The sequence below is a fragment of the Plecotus auritus genome (genome assembly GCF_963455305.1).
Source record: "Plecotus auritus genome assembly, chromosome: 4".
NCBI classification, from domain to species: Eukaryota; Metazoa; Chordata; class Mammalia; order Chiroptera; family Vespertilionidae; genus Plecotus; species Plecotus auritus.
Genome location: NC_137775.1, coordinates 129,395,992 through 129,417,014, shown reverse-complemented (window position 1 = coordinate 129,417,014; position 21,023 = coordinate 129,395,992). Strand labels below are relative to the sequence as shown.

At 45.3% G+C, this 21,023-nt stretch overlaps 1 protein-coding gene across 1 annotated transcript in view; it reads left to right on the top strand.

Annotated features, from left to right (window-relative positions):
- PLXNA4 (plexin A4) overlaps window positions 1-21,023 on the top strand; it is a 418,177-nt gene that overhangs the window by 53,705 nt on the left and 343,449 nt on the right. The window contains 1 exon segment of the mRNA XM_080663238.1: window positions 17,388-18,661. Coding sequence (XP_080519364.1) covers window positions 17,477-18,661 — 1,185 coding nt within the window. The 5' untranslated portion in view covers window positions 17,388-17,476.

Sequence of the window (21,023 nt, the reverse complement as noted above, 5' to 3'; positions counted from 1 at the left end):
CATGGCCTGGGTGAGTCTATTTTGAAGAAATGGCATTAGAAGAAGTTTAAGTTTAAAAAATTTGGCTCTCAAAAGAAATTTCAATAGTTGTACTGTTGATATTTGGCTCTATTGACTAATGAGTTTGCCGACCACTGTCCTAGACTTAACCCAAAACAAACTCAGTCATCTCTCCTCCCTCCTCACCCTATTTCTAGTAACACTGTTTTACAGATGGGGAAACTGAAGCATCAGGAAAGAAGGGCAGCTTCTTAGTAGGACTGTGGCCTTAGGTAATCATCCCTGACATCTGTAGCGTCCTCACCACAGTGACTCAGAGAGAGGAGGTTTTTATGGATGCCTTTGGTTGACATGTCAATAGTTGTGAGCTAAAACTTCCCAACCTCCTTCTCTGACTGTGAAAGGAGAGGAGAGGACTTGTCTGAGAGAGAGGACTTGTTTGGGTGATGCCCACGTGACTGATGCCAGGCCAAAATGGGGGAGTGTGGAGCTGGTGTCTGGGAGAGCTGCAGGGCCTCTATTCAGGGCACTTCACCCCAGGCCTCCTGCATGAGGTGGGGCTGCATGGAGCCATGCCTGTTCCAGTGGGTGCTGGACCAAGCGCTTCTCTGTCCTCCTGGTCTCAGGGCACCAAAAGTAATAGCAAATGCTCCCTTTGCCCCATTCAGTGCTGTCCCTCCATTTCTGCACACCCAGAAGCCAGTGGGGCTCCTTGGAAGCCTTGCAGCCAGCACCTCCTCCTGGACAGGACATTCCTCATGGGCTGGGCTAAGGGGTAGGATGGGAGAGAGTGACCACATTGACGCCAAGTCCAGCCGGGGCATCTGACCCCAAATTCAGAGCTGGCCTGTTTCTTTAAATAAGACGCTGGAAAGAAGCTTATGACCCTGTCCTCCCAGCCCAGGCTGCTATTGAGAGTGTTGTGTTTTTAAAGCCTCACAGCCAGACTTGGAGTGAAGAGAGTCATTGCTTAGCGACTCTTCTACCCAGAGCTCAGAGCCTGGAATATAAAGGGCTGCCGTGGTGTAATAATAGAGTCCCATCATTCCATCGTGGGCTGCCTGGGCTCGCTGAGGCTCAGGCTCAGCTCTGCTGGGAACAGCAGACTTGGCGAGGGGAAGGTGGTTCTGCACCCTGGGGGGTGGCCCTCAAGGCCAGGGACAGGGAGGCCTGGGGGAGGGGATACCACAGATGGGGCCTCAGGGGTCCAGTGAAGGCCTAATCTCTGAATGGGGCTACTCACAGATTCACCCTCCTGCAGGCTGCTTCCAAAGGCTCTGTCCATGGTAATAGCATTTCCCCAGCCCTGGTTAATAAACTGGGAAGTGAGGATTAAGAGCTCTGAGTGGCTGAATTTGGTGCTGAGTTTCCCAGGGACCAGGCTGGTTGCCTGGTGGCGCCCAGACTCTCAGTCTGGCCCCCATGGCTCCCTCTTCCTCATCCTTTATGCCCTTTGCCAGCCCTACCCTCAACCACCAGTGTCACTGGTCTCGTGCTCAAAAGACAGTAGTAGAGGCAAAGAAACAGTGAGCAGACTGGAGGGATCGAGTCCCAGGCCCACGGTGCCCCAGTTGTGGTTGCATTCTGGTTTTCTGCTGGGTGATGGTGAAGTTGACACCCTGAGTCCCCCACCTGCACGTGAGATTGTCCAGAGACAGCGCTGTGACCTCCTCTTGGGAGGACGGTTACTGTGACTTGGTTTTCCCCATTAGCGGTAATGATGGGTTGTGCTGTGACACCCACACCCTCGGACGCTTTTCCTTTTATGAATGTGGCACTCATTTCTGAGACAGTGACAGGAAGTCGGGTGGCAGGTGAAGCATGTGGCAGGGTGGCATGCCTATCGTGGGCTTCAAACTGCTGCCAGTCACACAATTGGACTGTAGATGCTACATGTAAATATAGTTCTCCTGAAAAAGAAATAAAAAGATAATTCATGGCTCCCACTACTAGAAATCAAGAGTTTAAAATGAGAAAAGCAGACAGGAAAAAATACTGGTTATTTAATGATATTCTAAATTTACAAATTACATATTGGAGTACATCTAAAAAAGACATTTGTCCATTTTGCTAATTTATTTTATTTCTTTATTTATTTTTAAAATTTCTTTATTGATTAAGGTATTACATATGTGTCCTTATTCCCCCATTACCCACCACCTCCCATTCATGCCCCCACCCCCTGTTGTCTGTGTCTGTTGATTAGGCTTACATACATGCATATAAGTCCTTTGGTTGATCTCTCCCCCTTACCTCCACCCTCCCCTACCTTCCCTGAGGTTTGACTTTCTGATTGATGTTTCTCTGTCTCTGGATCTATTTTTGTTCATCTCACACCTGTCAGAACAACATCAGTTTATGTTGTTCATTATATTCCACAAATGAGTAAGATCATGTGATATTTATCTTTCTCTGCCTGACTTATTTCACTTAGCATAATGCTCTCCATCTCCATCTATGTTGTTGTAAATGGTAAGAACTCCTTCTTTTTTACCGCAGCATAGTATTCCATTGTGTAGATGTACTTTTAATCCACTCATCTGCTGATGGGCACTTAGGCTGTTTCCAAATCTTAGCTATGGTGAATTGTGCTGCCATGAACATAGGGGTGCATATATCCTTTCTGATTCGTGTTTCTGGTTTCTTGGGATATATTCCTAGAAGTGGGATCACTGGGTCAAATGGGAGTTCCATTTTTAGTTTTTTGAGGAAATTCCATACTGTTCTCCATAGTGGCTGCAGCGGTCTGCATTCCTACCAGCAGTGCACAAGGGTTCCTTTTTCTCTGCATCCTTGCCAGCACTTGTCATTTGTTGATTTGTTGATAATAGCCATTCTGACAGGTGTGAGATGGTACTGCATTGTTGTTTTGATTTGCATCTCTCTGATGATTAGTGACTTTGAGCAGGTTTTCATATGTCTCTTGGCCTTCCTTCTGTCTTCTTTCGAAAAGTGTCTATTTAGATCAGTTGCCCATTTTTTGATTGGGTTGTTTATCTTCTTTTTGTTAAGCTGTATGAGTTCCCTGTAAATGTTGGAGATTAAACTCTTATCATTGATATCATTGGCAAATATGTTCTCCCATGCAGTGGGCTTTCTTGTTGTTTTATTGATGGTCTCCTTTGCTGTGCAAAAGCTTTTTATTTTGACGTAGTCCCATTTGTTTGTTTTCCATTGCCCTAGGAGCAGTACCAGTAAAGAAATTACTTCAGTATATGTCAGAGATTTTTCTGCCTGTAGATTCCTCTAGTAGTTTTATGGTTTCTCATCATATGTTTAAGTCCTTGATCCATTTTAAGTTTATTTTTGTGTATGGTGTAAGTTGGTGGTCTAGTTTCATTTTTTTGCATGTATCTGTCCAATTTTCCCAACACCATTTATTGAAGAGACTGTCTTGACTCCATTGTATGTTCATGCCTCCTTTGTCAAATATTAATGGAGCATAGTGGTTTGGGTCAATATCTGGATTCTCAATTCTATTCCATTGGTCTATATGTCTCTTCTTGTGCCAGTACCAGGCTGTTTTGAGAACAACGGCTTTGTAATACAGCTTGAAATCTGGTATTGAGATCCTACCTACTTTGTTCTTCTTTCTCAGGATTGCTGTGGCTATTCGGGTCTTTTTTTATTCCAGATGAATTTTTGGAGAGTTCTTTCTGGGTCTGTAAAATATGCCGTTGGTGTTTTAATGGGGAGTGCATTGAATCTATAGATTGCTTTGGGTAGTATGGACATTTTAATGATGTTGATTCTTCCAATCCATGCACATGGTATGTTCTTCCATCTGTTTACATCTTCCTCTATATCTTTTTTCAGTGTCCTGTAGTTTTCTGCATATAGGTTTTTTACCTCCTTAGTTAAGTTTATTCCTAGGTATCTTAAGTTTTTTGGTGCAATAGTAAATGGAATTGCTTTTTTAGTCTCTCTTTCTGTAAGTGCATTATTGGTGTACAGGAATGCCATAGATTTCATGGTGTTAATTTTGTATCCTGCTACATTGCCGAATTCATTTATTAAGTCTATTAGTTTTTTGATTGAGTCTTTTGGGTTTTTTATGTACAATATCATGTCATCTGCAAATAAGGACAGCTTTACTTCTTCTTTCCCAATTTGGATGCCTTTTATTTCTTCTTCTTGTCTAATTGCAATGGCTAATACTTCCAGTACTATGTCGAACAGGAGTAGTGAGAGTGGGCATCCCTGTCTTGTTCCTGTTCTTAGGGGAAATGGTTTTAGTTTTTGCCCTTTGAGTATGATGTTAGCTGTGGGTTTATCATATATAGCTTTTATTATGTTGAGGTATGATCCTTCTATTCCCACCTTGTTGAGAGTTTTTATCAAGAAAGGGTGTTGGATTTTGTCAAATGCTTTTTCTGCATCAATTAACATGACTATGTGATTTTTATCTCTCACTTTGTTTATGTGATTTATCACGTTTATTGATTTGCGGATATTGTGCCATCCTTGCATTCCTGGGATAAATCCTACTTGGTCATGGTGTATGATCTTTCAGATGTACTGCTGGATCTGATTTGCTAGAATTTTTTTGAGGATTTTGGCATCTACGTTCATGAGGGATACTGGCCTGTAATTCTCTTTCATTGTGTTGTCTTTATCTGGTTTTGGTATTAGGGTGATGCTGGCTTCATAGAAGGAGCTTGGAAGTGTTCCTTCCTCCTGAATTTTTTGGAATAGTCTGAGGAGGATAGGTTTTAGTTCTTCCTTGAATGTTTGGTAAAACTCCCCTGTGAAGCCGTCTGGCCTCGGGCTTTTGTTTGCTAGAAGCTTTTTGATAACTGCCTGAATTTCTTCCATAGTTATTGACCTATTGAGATGTTTAGATTCTTCCTGTTTGAGTTTTGGAAGGTTATATTTTTCTAGGAATATTTCCATTTCCTCCAGCTTGTCCAGTTTGTTGGAATAGAGTTGTTCATAGTATTTTTTAACAGTCCTTTGTATTTCGGCGGGATCTGTTGTTATTTCACCTCTTTCATTTCTGATTTTGTTTATTTGGGTCCTCTCTCTTTGCTTCTTGGTGAGCCTGGCTAGAGGTTCATCAATCTTGTTTATCCTTTCAAAGAACCAGCTCTTGGTTTTGTTGATCTTTTGTATTGTTTTTTTGGTCTCAATGTTGTTTATCTCCACTCTGATCTTTATTATTTCCTTCCTTCTGCTTACACTGGGCTTTTCTTGTTGCTCCCTTTCTAACTCTTTGAGTTGTAGGGTTAGGTAATTTATTACCATTGTTTCTTATTTTTTGCAGTAGACTTGTAGAGCTATGAACTTCCCTCTCAAGACTGCTTTCGCTGTGTCTCATAGATTTTGGATTGTTGTGTTTTCATTGTCATTTGTTGCCATGATGTTTTTTATTTCTTCCTTGATCTCTCTGGTAACCCAGTCATTGTTTAATAGCATGCTGTTTAGTCTCCATGTATTTGATTTTTTTGGATTGTTTTTATTGTAGTTGATTTCCAGTTTTATGCCACTGTGATCTGAGAAGATGCTTGATATGATTTCTATCTTCTTGAATTTGAAGAGACTTTGCCTATGACCCAACATATGATCTATCTTTGAAAATGACCCATGTGCACTTGAGAAGAATGTATATTCTGTGGCTTTGGGGTGAAATGTTCTGAAGATGTCAATTAATTCCATCTGGTCTAGTGAGTCATTTAGGATTGATGTTTCTGGGCTGATTTTTTGTTTAGAGGATTTGTCCAATGGTGATAGTGGGGTATTAAAGCCTCCTAATATGATTGTATTGCTGTCAATCTCTCCCTTGATATCCTCCAGGAGTTTTTTTTATGTATTTGGGTGCTCCTGTATTGGGTGCATATATGTTTACCAGAGTTATTTCTTCTTGTTGGATTGCTCCCTTTAGTATTATGAAGTGGCCTTCCTTATCTCTTGTTATGTCCTTCACTTTTTGATCTAATTTGTCAGATATAAGTATTGCTACCCCAGCTTTTTTTTCATCTCCATTCTCCTGAAAAACCTTTTCCCATCCCTTCACCCTAAGTCTGTGTGCGTCTATTTTTCTGAGGTGGGTTTCTTGTAGACAGCAGATATATGGGTCGTGTTTTCTTATCCAATCCGTTACCCTATGTCTTTTGATTGGGGCATTTAATCCATTTACATTTAAAGTTATTATTGATAGGTACTTATTTGTCGCCATTTTTATTCTTTACCCATGTGTTCCTTCTTTGCTTCCTATTTCTTTTTTTTATAGCAGACCCTTTAGCATTTCTTGCATTGCTGGTTTGGTAGTAATAAATTCCCTTAGTCCTTTTTTGTCTGTGAAGCTCCTGATTTCACCTTCAATTTTGATTGATAGCCTTGCTGTGTACAGTATTCTTGGATTCAGACCCTTCCTTTGCATGACTTTGTATATTTCATTCCATTCCCTTCTGGCCTGATGAGTTTCTGTTGAGAAATCAGTCACTAGTCTGATGAAGGTTCCTTTGTAGGTAACTTTCTGTCTCTCTCTGGCCACTTTTAAGATTCTTACTTTGTCGTTGGTGTTTGCCAATTTAATTATAATGTGCCTTGACGTCGGTCTTTTGAGGTTCATTTGCTTGGGACTCTGTGAGCTTCTTGGATTTGTGTGGGTTTTTTCTTCCCTATATCAGGGAAGTTTTCTGTCATTATTTCTTCAAACAGTTTTTCTAGACCTTGCTCAGTTTCCTCTCCGTCTGGGACCTCTATTATGCAGATGTTGTTTTGTTTCGTGTTGTCCCAAAGTTCCCTTAGGCTCTCCTCCTGCTTTTTAATTTTTTTTCTAGAATCTGCTGTACTTGGGTATTTTTTCCTACCTTGACTTCTAGCTCACTGATGCGGTCCTCTGCTTCTTCTAGTCTACTCTTGATGCTTTCTATTGAGTTCTTTACAGCAGCGATGTCATTTTTCATTTCTTCTTGGTTATTCTTCATTTCCTCTTGGTTCTTACTCATATTGTCGAATTTGTTTTCCATTCTTTTCAGCCACCTTATGACCATTTCTCTAAATTCTTTCTCTGGCAGGTTGCTTGACTCCATTTCGTTTACTGCCTTTTCTGGTGATGCCTGCATTTCTTTCATATGCGGGCTATTTCTTTGTCTACCCATGGTCTCTCTTCTCCGGTGTCTGGTTATGTACTTCTCTCTCTCCTACATTAATTTAAGGGCACAAAATACAACACAACCAGGTACAACACACAAGGCACTGAACAGAAATGTATTCATGATATTAATAACCCCAAATAAAGGTGACCACCAGAGAAAGGCAAATTAGGGGATGGGAGAGAAAGAAGAAGAGAAAAAAACAAAAAAACAAAAAAAGAAAGGAGTGCCAAAATGAAATTGGGAAAAGGGAAAAAAGTAAGAGAGAAAAGAAAGAGAATAAGAAAGAAAAGGGGAACAAACTCTATATATGGGGAGAAAACTCCAATAGAACAGCCACTAATCCCAGCAAATGCCAGCAACAAGTACCTGGAGATGAATACAAACTACAAACAACAATTAATATCAAGCGATGTGAGGAAAAACAGATGCAAAAAACAAACAAACAAACAAACAAAAACAAAGCAAACAAAAAAACAAAAAAAAAGAATAAGTAAAACAATCTCACAAACAAGCATAAAAAATCGATATAATCAACATTTAAGCAAACAACAAGAAAAGGACAGAGAGAAAAACAATTTTTTGGATAGTGAAGACAGAGAAAAGAAAGGTGTGCATGAACTCAGAGAAGGGGATTGGAAATTAGATATATAAGTAGGGTGAAATTTTAACAGGGGTAAAAAGAAAGAATAGGGAAAAATCTAAAGCAGGAAAAGGGTAAGAGAAACAGGACAACAAAAGGGGAAAAGTTAGGAAGAGAGTGATGGCATAAAGGTAGAGTTGAGATAGAGTAGAATGATTCTAAAGGAAAGATGAAAATAGAATTTAGAACACTAATCTCAAAGTCAAATAAAGAGAAAATAAAATTACACTCTTTTTTTAAAAAGGTAAAATAGTAATAGTAATAATACTGATTGAAAATAAAAATGTAATAATTAAAAAGGTAAAATCAAATAAAAAAAATAGTTTCTTAAGTAAAAGATGAAAAAGAAATAATTATAATAATAAAATAAAAATAAAAAATAAAATAAATAAAAATAAAATGTGCAGCAGTGAAGGTCATTCACTTCCTCTGTTGTTCTGTTTGGCATGCCTGTTTCCCAGTGTGGGCAGTATTGCAGTTCCCTGAGCTCCACTACTCCTCAGTGTTGTAAGCCAGTCCTGATTTTTAAGCAGGCGATGTGTCTTACTTTCTTGTATTCCTTTATTTGTGATTACACAAGAGTCAATTTGTGATTCAGCCCCTGGGTGGCAGTGTTTCTGGGTTGACCTCTGGGTCTACAGGTCCTCTCTAGCCTGTGCTTAGATCCTGCTTTCCCTGTGGCACTCAATACTAGTTTGTGGGAGTAGGCTGCCCCAGAGCTGATTCTCCGATGGTTACTCCCCGCTCTGATCCCCAGGTTCCAGAAAAACAACTTTCCCCTGCAGTCTCCTAGGGTGTCCCCAACTGGGTGATCCTATGTACTGGGCTCAGTAATCAGAAGCAAGGATTCAAAGAGGAGAAAGCTCTAAGTGTGCGAACTCTGGGTCTGCGCGCAAGCCTGCACAATCCCCTTTTCCCCCTTGTGTCCAAGCAGCCGGCACACTCCCAAATTTTTTAGGCTGTCCTTCTGTGCCAGATCAAAATGGGTTCCTTTTTAGAGATACCCTCTGTTAGCTGCTCTGAGGACCCCCTTCCACATTCACAGATCATGCCAGCCCCAACAGCCATGGATTTTTCTAGGTGCAGACTTCCCCCAGTCCTCCAGCTCCCACAGTGTGTGCTTTTCTCTGTCCTGCCGGGACCAGACTAAATTTGACCTTTCCGTTGTGGAGTGTAGAGCTACTCTGAATCCACGTGTTTGCACCAATTAAGGACTGGTGCTCTGGGGTTTGCAGCTGTTCGGTGGGTGCCGCAGTTGTAGATTTTCAGGCTTCAGATAACACTACTTTCCCCTTCAAGATGGCGCGGTCTCCGCGTCCGAGCCGGTGGCTCCAGGAGGGAACCCAGCAGCAGTGAGGGTTGCCTGGTCAGGGGACCTCTGTCCAGCAGTTCCCCACCTTCTCCTGGCGTATAGCTGTCCCTTAACTCTCCAACAGACACTCTCCGTGTGACCCTCAGCTGTTCTTTCTATCTGCTCCGGGACAAGGCTCGGGACATGTCTGTCTATTCCGCCACCATTTTTCCACCCCATTTTGCTAATTTAGATCAAGGAATGCCTAGTATCTCTTGGATGAAACAGAAATGTGGCCTGTGCTATGTCACCACCCCTCACTGTCCTCAGATGCACACATGTTGTGCCTCTCTAGGTCTGAACCTTGGGAAGGGCCACTGAGGAATATGAAGGTTGTATTCAGTCTGGCTTTGGGAACAAGAAGGGGGCTGTTGATACCTAAAGGGGACTTTCCCCCTGGGTAGCCTGATGTACCCGGATCCAACCCACAGGCGCCCAGTGTCAGGACCGGGTCCTGGCTCTGAACAGCAGCATGCTGGATGCATTTCTATCTGTGCCAGTTAGGGTGGTGCCAACTGCTGTCTGTCACACACAAATCTACTGGTTCAGAGCCTTGTCCCAGTGATGGCTTACTTCTTGCCTGATGTGGATGTCCCTGGTTGGTGGGTGGGCCCTTCTATCTTGAGGCCTCACCACCCCATAGGGCTTCAGAATCCTCTCCACCCAGCCAGTGAAGGGACCTGTAGAGAAGACACACCCAAGTTCGTACCTATTTGGGTGTGGAAGTGTCACTGTGATGCTCTCTCACTATTCACATGGTCACACCTGGAGAGTGTGGAAATGTAGACTGTAGCTAGTGGCCAGCTCTTATTGACAACTTCACACCCATGGCTGCATGGATGGGAAGCACACATTTTTGATGGATACGGAGCTTCCTGTCCCTGGGCCTCCCCGGTATGAGATGAAATTGCCTATAGTGCAGCACTGTGGGGGAGATAAGGGAAATGACAAGGTTCCTGGTCTCTAGGAGGGACTGGCAGGTGGAGCTCAGCAGAGCTTTCGGTGACTGGAGGTGACCTCAGAGGGCACAGTGGAGGGCCCTTGATCAGACCCTCAGTCCCGGAGGGCAGGGAACTCTTCTCTGAGTTGGAGTGTCTGTACCCTTTGCACCCACCTCAGAAATTGGCGGAATGAATGAATGCATGCTGACTTGCAGCAGCTGACCTCTGTGTTGTCTGTTTCCCTCGATGCAATTTTGTCTTCAGGCCCAGCTCCTTCTCTTCAACAGGCCTGCACTGATTTCCTGTGCTGGTTGGGCGCTGGTTCCTGAAGTCTTATTTGTGGATTCAAGGTGACTTGTTATGAAATTCCAGCTGGAGGACCGCTGCTGTCATTGCAAATCATGTATGAAATATGTTGTTTCTGTGAAGCATTCGAAAATATGCTTTACATGGACAAAATTGAGTATTTTAAGTACTTATAAGGCCTGGATTTGAGCAGGGTAAAACTAGCATTGCAGTTTGGTCCCGGTTTGAGCTAAGTGGCCCAGAACCAAGATTTAATCTGTACTCTAGGTGATCCCAGCTGCCATCTCATATACTCCACTGTGGAGTAGTCATTCATCATTCATTCACTCATTGTTCATTCATTTATACATTTATTCATCTATTTATTTATATGTTCCCAAACATCTATGACATACTTCCTGTGTATCAGGCTCTGGCTTGGGAATGGAGAGAATAGTCCTAATTACATAATTATGTAATTACATAATTAATACATAATTTCTGACCTCCAGGATCTTATGGGACAGCATTAATGTGCAAATGCAACAGAGTTTGTAAAATGTGAGACTCTGGTGGGCACTGGCTCCTGCATTAACACATAGTAAGGCCATCCTAGACCTCTGCCAGGGTCAGAGTCCTCATTTGAAGGATGAGTCCCTAGATGATGGGGCTGGGGTTGGGGGGAGGGGGGAGGTAAGCCACCTGTGCGGAAGACATAGAGGCGTGAACAGATGAAGAACATCCCAGAAGACCTGCCAGCACAGCCCTCAAGGCAAATTCTGGGCAGACAGGGGAACATTGTTTTGTTTATGAAAGGTAGTACACACACCCAAAACACACACCGAAAGCTCACCTGGAATAAAGCCTCACTATTTGCAAAATTCTAACTTATCTCTGTGAGCAGTGGGACTTGGAGATGTCTTTGGCATGCTTACTTCTTCCGTGAAACAATAATCTATTTGAGAGGGCGTGGTGAGAGACACTACACTTTTGGCTAGATGGATAGATTTTTATGGGTTAGGATTCTTTCATTAACAAATGTCAGAAAACCGAATCCACGTGGGGTTATGCAATAGGGCAAATTTGGCTCATGTCACTGGAAAGTATAAGCATAGAGCTGGCTTCAGTGCACATGATCTAGACATCTATATGATATCACCGGGACTGGAACCCAGTAAGCTCTGTCCTCTGGCTCAGCTCTGTGCTCCTCAGTGTGCTAGCTTCATTCTTTTCAGGCTCCTGTCCCCACGTCCCACCTCCATGGTTACAAGATGGTGCCTGTACTTTTCAGGCCCAACCTCTCCAAGGTTTCATCCAAAGGAAGAGCTGGGACTTTTCCTCAGCACTCCCATCTGAAGTCTTATTACCTCACAGAGATTCTGATTTGTCCAGGGACCTATGCCTGAACCAATCAGTGTGCCAACTCTGTGCTGATTGGTGTGGGCCCAGGTCATGTGTACACACATGGAGAAAGGGTGGAGTTAATAAGAGCTTTTAGGTTGAGAGAGTGTAAAGGGGTGGATAAATGTATGGTAGCAAAAAACAAAAGTTGTCCACTATCTCTAACAGTGTCTTTTAAATTATTTTTTTATCATAACTGTATTAGTCAGGTTTCTCCAGAGAAACAGAAATGATACACACACACACACACATACACACACACACACACACACACACACACGGTGGGGTTGGGGGGTGGGGAGAGAGAGAGATTTTAAGGAATTGAGTCAAGCAATTATGGAGGCTCCAAGTCCAAAGTCTGCAGGGTGGGCCTGTGGACCTGGACACTCGGAGGAGAGCTCATGTTGTAGTTCAAGTCCAAGGCTGTCTGCAGGCAGAATCTTCTCTTGCTCAGGGGAGGCCAGACTTTGTTCTGTTCAATCTTCAACTGATTTGATGCCACTCACTCGCATTATAGGGGGGAGTCTGCTTCACTAATGCCCACCAGTTTAAATGTTAATCTCATTCAAAACATTCTTACAGAGACATCCAGAATAATGTTTGACCACATATCTGGACACCATGGCTCAGCCAAGTTGACACATAAAATTAACCAACACAATGACCCCCAGAAAGAAATACATTTATGTCACACTCAGTATGTACATATACACAGATGGCTGAGACAAAGGTCTCACTAAATTGTGCTAATCTTAAAGGACATGCTCTTATTTTTATTTTCTATTTTATTTCAGTTAAAAAGCATGTGTGGCCACTCCGTTGGTTTCTGGATTTGTCATGGGTGGTAGAGATGGTTTTTTTTTTTTTTTTTTTTTTTTTGGAAACATCTTAGAATATGCTTTCCCAGCGTTCCATTGCTCCATAGTAAATGTCCTGAGGGTTAGCACTCTGTCCAGTGGGTCAGAGAAAGCGCTTTGGGCAAGTAAGGGAGACTTGGAGAGCTTCCAAAGTCCCAACATGATTGTGTGTGACCTCAGCCAGGACTTGTACCTGCTCATGCCTCAGTTTCCTTATCTGTAAAGCAGGTATACTTAGGAATACCTCTTCAACCTACACCTGCCATGAACAATAAAATCAGAACACCGTACTGTCTATGAAAACTCCTTGTAAACTCCAAAGTAATTTTGTGAGGTAATTGCCAGTTTAAAATACTCTGTCATCACTTTCTTCTCTACCATCAGGAATCTGAGAGGATGGTGCTATTTCATGAAAATTAGTTTGAGCTCTTCAAAACCTGCCACATAAAACAAAGACAGCTCCAATTTCTTTAATCAGAATGATGATCAGCTTCTAAAAATGAGTTCGTCTTCCCTGAGATCATACAGAATTAAAATCTGATTTCAAAGAAGGGAAAATTGGAGTGTGTTTGGGTTTGATTCAGAGCCATTGAGCTCTGCTGCTTTCTCACCACTTTCCCACGCTCCCTGATTCGGTGAGTTCTTTGGGGCAATCTGGAGATGACTCGGTCCCATTGCTTGTCTTTAAGAACCAGGGTTGGACTGAATGCTACCTCTAAGACTTTGTTTGAAAACCAGCTAATTGGGAACTGGAGAGAGAGCTGGTTGAGGGTTTCCTAGGGCGGGTTACCACTGATGAGGATTGGTGTCCTGGAGTGGAAACCACCCTGGAAGCCCCAGCTTAGGTTAGATGGAGCAGCCTCAGGCAGCTGGGGCCTGGGCCTGGCCACTCTGCTAAGGGGCCTGGAGCTGGGGCGGGAGGACAACTCATAGGCTGGGTCATCCCCATTGGGGACTCCAGGGAGGCTGGCTGGAGCCCACATCCTGGCCTGTTTCTTTCTCTTCCATTTCTCTGCTGTTTGTTTCCTAATCAGTCCCTTTCGTGGTGTATAAAATGAGCGGCTGCTTATTCCTATCACACGTTATTGTTTTCTGCGGGTCCCCCACCCTCTCAGGCGCAATGATTTCAGCATCAGATGAGGGTGGTAAGTGTTTGAGATGCATAACTGTGTCTCATTTCAGTGCCTAATAGAAGATGGAGAATGAGCCCTGGCACCTTTCTGCTCAGTAAATTCATAATTACAGGCTTCCTTGTCTCGCCTCTCACCAACCAGAGAACTGCAGATTGGCTTGTGGGTCTGTGCGTGTGTACAGTAAGGAGGGGCGTGGCAGGCATACTTTCTAGGGTGCTTGGCAGTTTCTGATACAGGGACTGCGAAAGTCCTCTCCTGAGGGTTGGTGTTGAGCCCTGACCGGCACCTGCCCCAGCTCTGGAACGAGGGCTCCTGGACCTGCTGTAATTTGGTTGTCGGCAGCGATGTTCTGAGAGCCAGCAGAGCAGATGGCACCCAAAGGGCTGGCTCCTCCAAAGGCCAGGGAGCAGATGCCGAAGTGGGTTCAGATAAAGTCAGGGGAGAAGCTGTGGGTTGTGGGAGGAGCACTGGACGGGGACTCCAGGGACTTGAGCTTAAGCCCACCCTACCTTGAACTCACTATGCGACCTCTGGCAAGTCATTTGTTTCTCTGGATCTCAACTCCCTTGATCTCTAAAATTCCTGATCTCTAAAATCAGGGATTGGGGATCATTAAACTGGATTATCTCTTTCAGATCAAAAACATCTAGATTTTTCTCTGATGCTTGGATTTGTGCAGGCAATTTGAGATGAACCATCCGGACTCCTCAGCACTCTAATTGAGATGGTACATAGGTACCATCTCGCTATCATAATCCTAATCCCTTTACTCTTATTTAAATCTCCTCAACAACAATGATCATTTATTCAGCACTTATGTATGCCAGGTGCTTTCCAGTCATTGGTGCTTTTAGAGGTAAACAGCAGGGCCCACCTGATGGGTGTTACCTGCCAGGTTCTGCCCTGTGGGTCCCAGGGGCTTTGCTTTTTCACCTACAGAGCCGCCAGGGAGGTACTCCTGGCTGATGTCCTGGATTTCTGTGTTTGGGGATTTATCTGAAATAAAATGGGCTTCCAAGTACTCTGTATGCTGGGCTCTGGAATTGCATGTTGATAGAAAGACGCAGTGATACAAACCTGGGTTTGAATTCAAACTCTGTCACTTATTAGCCATATGCCTTTGCAGAGCTGAAGGTTCCTCACCTGAGAAGCAGGTAAAATAGTATCGACTCCAGTGAAGACCTGTGATGCTAAAGGAGGTGAGGTAGTCCATGTGCCAGCATTTGCATGGGATCTGGGGTGTGGCAAATGGTCCACAGGTAGTGACATTCTTCCTTGCTTCCAGCTTCTCTTTCTGCTAGTCCTCAACCTTCCACTGTGTGCAGGTGCTGGTCTGGGGCTATGGACACACTAGTGAGCAAGGCAGGCCCTCCCTGCCTCAGGAAGTCCACAGCTCTCAGCTCCAAACTCAGTTCCTTCTGCAGAGACTAAATGGAGAAGAGTGTGGAGTCTCCTTTCTGGGGGCCTTTGCTCTTTCCTTTAAGTGTCTTTACTTAATACCATGTACTTCAGCCTCAGCCTTGCAGGGATTCCCAACAAAGCTCGTGGCTCTCTCTTTCCAGCCCTGTTTCTATCTGATTCTCAGGAACCGGGTTCTCCAGACAGACCCTTCCTGGCATACATCCTGTTTGATATGCTATGCTGGCCCCTCCCCAGGGAGGCCTTTCCCTTCCAGCTCTGCATGTCCTTTCCAAGTTCATAGCTCAGCCCAAATGTCACCCCCTCCCCAAGGCCTCCTACAGCCTTCTCCATGCTCCCTCACCCCACGTTAGAAGTCACTTTCTTCATGCAAACTGCCGAAGCACTCTGTGGTCTGTCACTTAACTCTTCACTGTCTGAGTAATTCCGGTTCCTGGGGTGGGTGCCCGGTCCAGCCTTAGCCGTCCTTGGATTCCATGGTGTCTGGCATGTCTCACGGTGCCCTGAGCAAGCATTTTCCACATGGAGAGGATGAATGAAGGCCCTCGACATGCAGGATTGCTTTCAGTTGTGGGGTACACCATCTGCCAGAGTCCTCCTTTGATACTTCCTTGGGAAGACCTGTGTTTTCATTGGGAGTTGAGCTAACAATGTCAAGCCTACCTTCTTTCTTCTCTCGGTTTCCTTCTAACCTCATGCTCTTTCTTTGCTGGAAGGGTTTCTGTTGCTCAACAGTTACCTCTTCCTGTGACCTTATTTTTGACATGTTTGGGTGTGAATAACAAATGCCACAAACTGAGACACCCCCCAAATATGATGTAGGCCATTTCTGCCCTGATTTCTCCCCAACTGTAAGGAATATGAATCTGTCCTCTAGGCTTACATGCAGAAAGCATCTCGGGTAGGCATCAACAAGACCAGTAGGATGGATAGCTGTTTTGTCCCTTGGGGAGTTATTTATTAATATTCCTCCCGACCAATTCTTAAAGCATTTGTTCACTCCCTTTAATGAGAACCTTTCAGAGAAGGGCCCACTGTGGGAGGCGGCCAAGATTTGCCTCATTAAAAGGACACTGAGGCTCAGAGCCGGGCAGTGTATCCAGAGGACCTGGTTACTGCCGCAATGAGAAGGGTTTTTTTATTTGGGCTTATGCACCGTCCATCCAGCAGGTTGTGGGGGAGGGACACAGGAGCAGCTTCCCCTGCAGCAGGTGCAGACCTGGAGGGCCAGGTGGCAATGGACAGTGTTGTTTGAACTATTGTGCCGTGAATAAATAGGAACCAGGGTACATCCCCATCTGTGTCTGGCTAACCTGAGATGGTTTGGTAGTTAAGATGAGAATCTGCCATGGACTTGTACAGCCAGGTTTGAATCTACCTCTACCACTTTTAGCTTTGCCAGTTACATAACTTTCCCAAGCTATAAAGTGGGATTAACAATACCACTAACTTCAGAGGTCTCTGAGTCAGGGTCCTGGCAAGAAATAGTACATGCAAACTCACTCGCTCGTAAAAAGATTAATACAGGGGCTCTTGGCAAAAGTGTGGCTCTTAAGAGGCAGGGCAGTGGTAGGGGTAGAAATAGTAAGGCCCCTATAGGACCAAACAGAGGTGAGCAGCAGGTGGTTCTCAGAACCTGGAGATAGAGAGTCTGGGTGGAGAGGCTGACCAGGGCACTGTGTGTGACCTGTGGACAAGGGTCACAGCCAGTGCATGCAGCCCACCTCCGCTCCTCCAGTCCTCTCCCCTTTCCTCCAGCCTTCTGCCCTGCTTCCCGCTGGCTGCATCTCGCCAGGCCCAAGGGCAAGGAGACCATGGATGTACCTCCATGCAGATCAGCCTCCTAGGTGCAGAGAAGTGGGGGAGTTGATCTGGAGGGGCAGATGGAAGTACCCAGCACTGAGAGTTTTGTTAAGTTGAAGTTGAAGATTAAGATTTGTCTCTGGAAGGTGCTGGACAGTTACGGTACAGTCAGGCACTCGGCAGTCAATGGCTGTTCATCATTATCATCACTATTATCATTGTTAGCATCACTATTATTTTTACTATTATTGTTGTTGAACTGCCCTCCTGTGGCTGTTGTCACCAGCTCTGGCTGTCCCACAGCCATGGCAACCATGTCCCTTGGCCTCTAGCTTCTCCAGTACAGTTCTCTATTTCGGCGTGAGCAGAGTACTTTGGGGATCCCCCTGGCAAGCTATGGGAGAAGCTGAGTTGCTGTCATTGTCATCCAGCATCACACCTTTTCTTTTCTTCACAGGGACCCTCCACTCCTGAGTCCTGGCCTGCCCAGGGCCAGTGCTACTGTGCTTTGCCAGTGCTACTGTGCCACGAGGACTCGCGTCTGAAATGAGAGCCATGCCCTGGAACTGGACTTGCCTGCTGTCCCATCTCCTGATGGTGGGGATGGGCTCCTCCACTCTGCTGCCCCGGCAGCCACCCCCACCATCCCAGAAGCGGTCTTTTGTCACATTTCGTGGGGAGCCAGCGGAGGGCTTCAACCACCTGGTGGTGGACAGGAGGACAGGGCACATTTACCTGGGGGCCGTCAACCGGATCTACAAGCTCTCCAGCGACCTGAAGGTCTTGGTGACCCACCAGACAGGGCCGGACGAGGACAATCCCAATTGTTATCCACCCCGCATCGTCCAGACGTGCAATGAGCCGCTGACCACCACCAACAATGTCAACAAGATGCTCCTGATAGACTACAAGGAGAACAGGCTGATTGCGTGCGGGAGCCTGTATCAAGGCATCTGCAAGCTCCTGCGGCTGGAGGACCTCTTCAAGCTGGGGGAGCCTTTCCACAAGAAGGAGCACTACCTGTCGGGGGTCAACGAGAGTGGCTCTGTCTTTGGAGTGATCGTCTCCTACAGCAACCTGGATGACAAGCTCTTCATTGCCACGGCAGTGGACGGGAAGCCAGAGTATTTCCCCACCATCTCCAGCCGGAAGTTGACTAAGAACTCAGAAGCTGATGGCATGTTTGCATATGTCTTCCACGATGAGTTTGTGGCCTCGATGATTAAGATCCCTTCGGACACCTTCACCGTCATCCCCGACTTTGACATCTACTACGTCTATGGCTTCAGCAGTGGCAACTTTGTCTACTTTTTGACCCTTCAGCCTGAGTTGGTGTCTCCCCCAGGCTCCACCACAAAGGAACAGGTTTATACATCGAAGCTCGTGAGGCTCTGCAAAGAGGACACCGCCTTCAACTCCTATGTGGAGGTGCCCATTGGCTGTGAGCGCAGCGGGGTGGAGTACCGCTTGCTTCAGGCTGCCTACCTGTCCAAAGCCGGGGCCATGCTCGCCCAGACCCTTGGAGTCCATCCAGAGGACGACCTCCTCTTCACTGTCTTCTCCAAGGGCCAGAAGAGGAAAATGAAATCCCTGGATGAGTCGGCCCTCTGCATCTTCATCTTGAAGCAGATCAATGACCGCATTAAGGAGCGGCTTCAGTCCTGCTACCGGGGTGAAGGCACCCTGGACCTGGCCTGGCTCAAGGTGAAGGACATCCCCTGCAGCAGCGCGGTGAGTCAAGGGAGGGCCTGTGGGCTGGAATGATAAGGTGTGGAGGGAGGACCCTAGCCTATGGCCTTTGAGGGGTCTGAATCATCCATGCCATTTAGCAGATGGGACAGATATATCCTATCTCTGCGTCTCACTGGACTCAGATCCTCAGCAGCTCAAACATGCTGTGACTATGCAACTGAGCTTATAAAAGTCAGAGCTGGAGTTAAAATACAGATTTTCTATCAGGGCACTTTTCTCTACTCCATATTGGCTTACTGGTTATTGGAGGGAACGCTAGGGATAGGCGGGGATTATGTTACTTACATGTCACATGCACCAGGCATGGTTGAAGGCCAGTTATCATGTACTGTAGGACAAGGTGTGTGCCCACTTTCTTACCAACCACACCAGTGAATCACTTTCCTGGGAGCTGAGAATAAACTATTACTGGGAGCAATGGTGTCAGTTATTCTGCATTTGAGATAGATGGGGAATTTCAGGGGAGCTATGGTCTCAGCCCCTGGCACATCTTTAGAAAGTGAACAATGAGAGCAGAGTAGGGTTGAGAGTCCAGTGAACATACTGTAGAGGGAAAGCAGGACTTGCTGAGAAAACTGTATTTGTTAAGCGTCTTCAGTGCCCACAGCTCCACAAAAAAGACTACAAAGTCAGGGGGAAGCTCAGGAAGAGCTACGAGTGACAGCTGTGCTGGGGGAACTGGAAGAAGGGGGCAGGGAGGGTTGGTATAGGAGGCCGTCCCAGGGCCTGTGGGCCTGAGGGACAGACCGTACCTCAGGCTGCTGTCTTGCTGGGTGATACAGGGGCAACTGGTGACACAAGTCTCAGCCACTTGTGACCCAATACTTGTGACTTTCTGTGGCTCGACTTCTGTTCACCTTTCCAATGGTCCAATGTTTTTCTAAATCTTTCTTCAACTGAGTTGGATGGCTCAGCTATTGACATCACCTATGCCCCATATCACTCTCCTTTCCATTTTTCTTTTTATGGTCCCATTAAGAAGTTATGAACCTAGTTGGAGAAAATCTATCTTGTAATCTTAATGAGGAAAGGAAAGTTCACCCATCAGGTGGAAGTGTGCGTTTGCATCAATATGATCCTGATGTCTAGTCAAACTGTGGTGGAATTCCATATTAGGAAATGCATTTGTAAAAGTTAAGTTTCCCTTCATACCACTTGCCAAGCTGATCTCAGAGGGCACTGGCACCCACTCTACCCAGCATGCTTTTCTAGTCATTGGGATTTGGGGTGGGGTAGAGGAGAGGGAGGAGAAAGTAAGAACTCAGCAAAATTTGGTCTTTGGTGTCCTAACATATAGGCTTAGACTGCTTTCTAGTGGTGAGTTTTCCAGGTGCCTGGACTGAAACTAAAAGATGCCATTCCTCCTTGGAGGCCCTGAAATCCAGGACACCCCTAGTGTCACAAAGGAAATGGGAGAGGTATATGGGCCAAAGAAGGCAGCAACAATTGACAGTCATTGCCAAGCCAGAGAATCGAGGGGACCCTTCTGTATCTGCTGAGCCCTAGCAGGTGACATATCCTTTGGAGTCTCTGGTTTGGGGCAGTACCTAACCCTCAGGAGAGTCTATAAAACAGGCTTATGAAGTTGGGGGTCCATGGACTGCTCCCAAATGAAGGCAATGAATGACAGTCCAGATGCTGGTCTGTGTATAAGTTTTTTACACACTCAAACATAGTTCCTGGGAGCTGCATTAGAATGTTGGCATGGACATGGTTCTTAGAGATCCTATAGTCTAAACTTTCATTCGAAGGCCCAACCAAGTGAATGAATTGTCCAAGGTCATACATCTTGCGGGGGAATGGCAGACCCTTGAGGATAATCCTCTTTCCTCTCTTAGCACCACATTTGCACATATCCATATGGACACATATGTACAAACACGTGTGTGCACATATACAATAAATACCATCATGAGCATGCACACATATGTCCTAGGTTAGAAAATGATATGTTTATGCTGTGTGCTTACTAAACTAGTTCTTTTGAGGTCAGAGGGGTTGGCTGTTTTTTCTGTAGACGTTGGTTTGTAAAGAACTTGCTTAAACTGTCATTTGGGGAGTAAAACCAGCTGCAGGGGTCAGCCTGGCTGCCCATGGGCAGGAGTGTGCCCCACCCTTGCTCCCTGCCACAATATAAAAAGTCAAGTTCATCATGGATGTCTGCAGAGCTGCAGGTCCCAACACCGCGTGGTGGCCTTGGAGAGAACAGAGGGAAACAGCTTTGCAAGACAGGCTAATGCCAGGACTGGAGTAATGGAGCCAGATAACAGGCTTTTGATTTTTCTTTGGCTTTAATTAGCCCTTTCAAGTTAGAGGCAAGTTCAGGGCTGAGAGCAGAAAG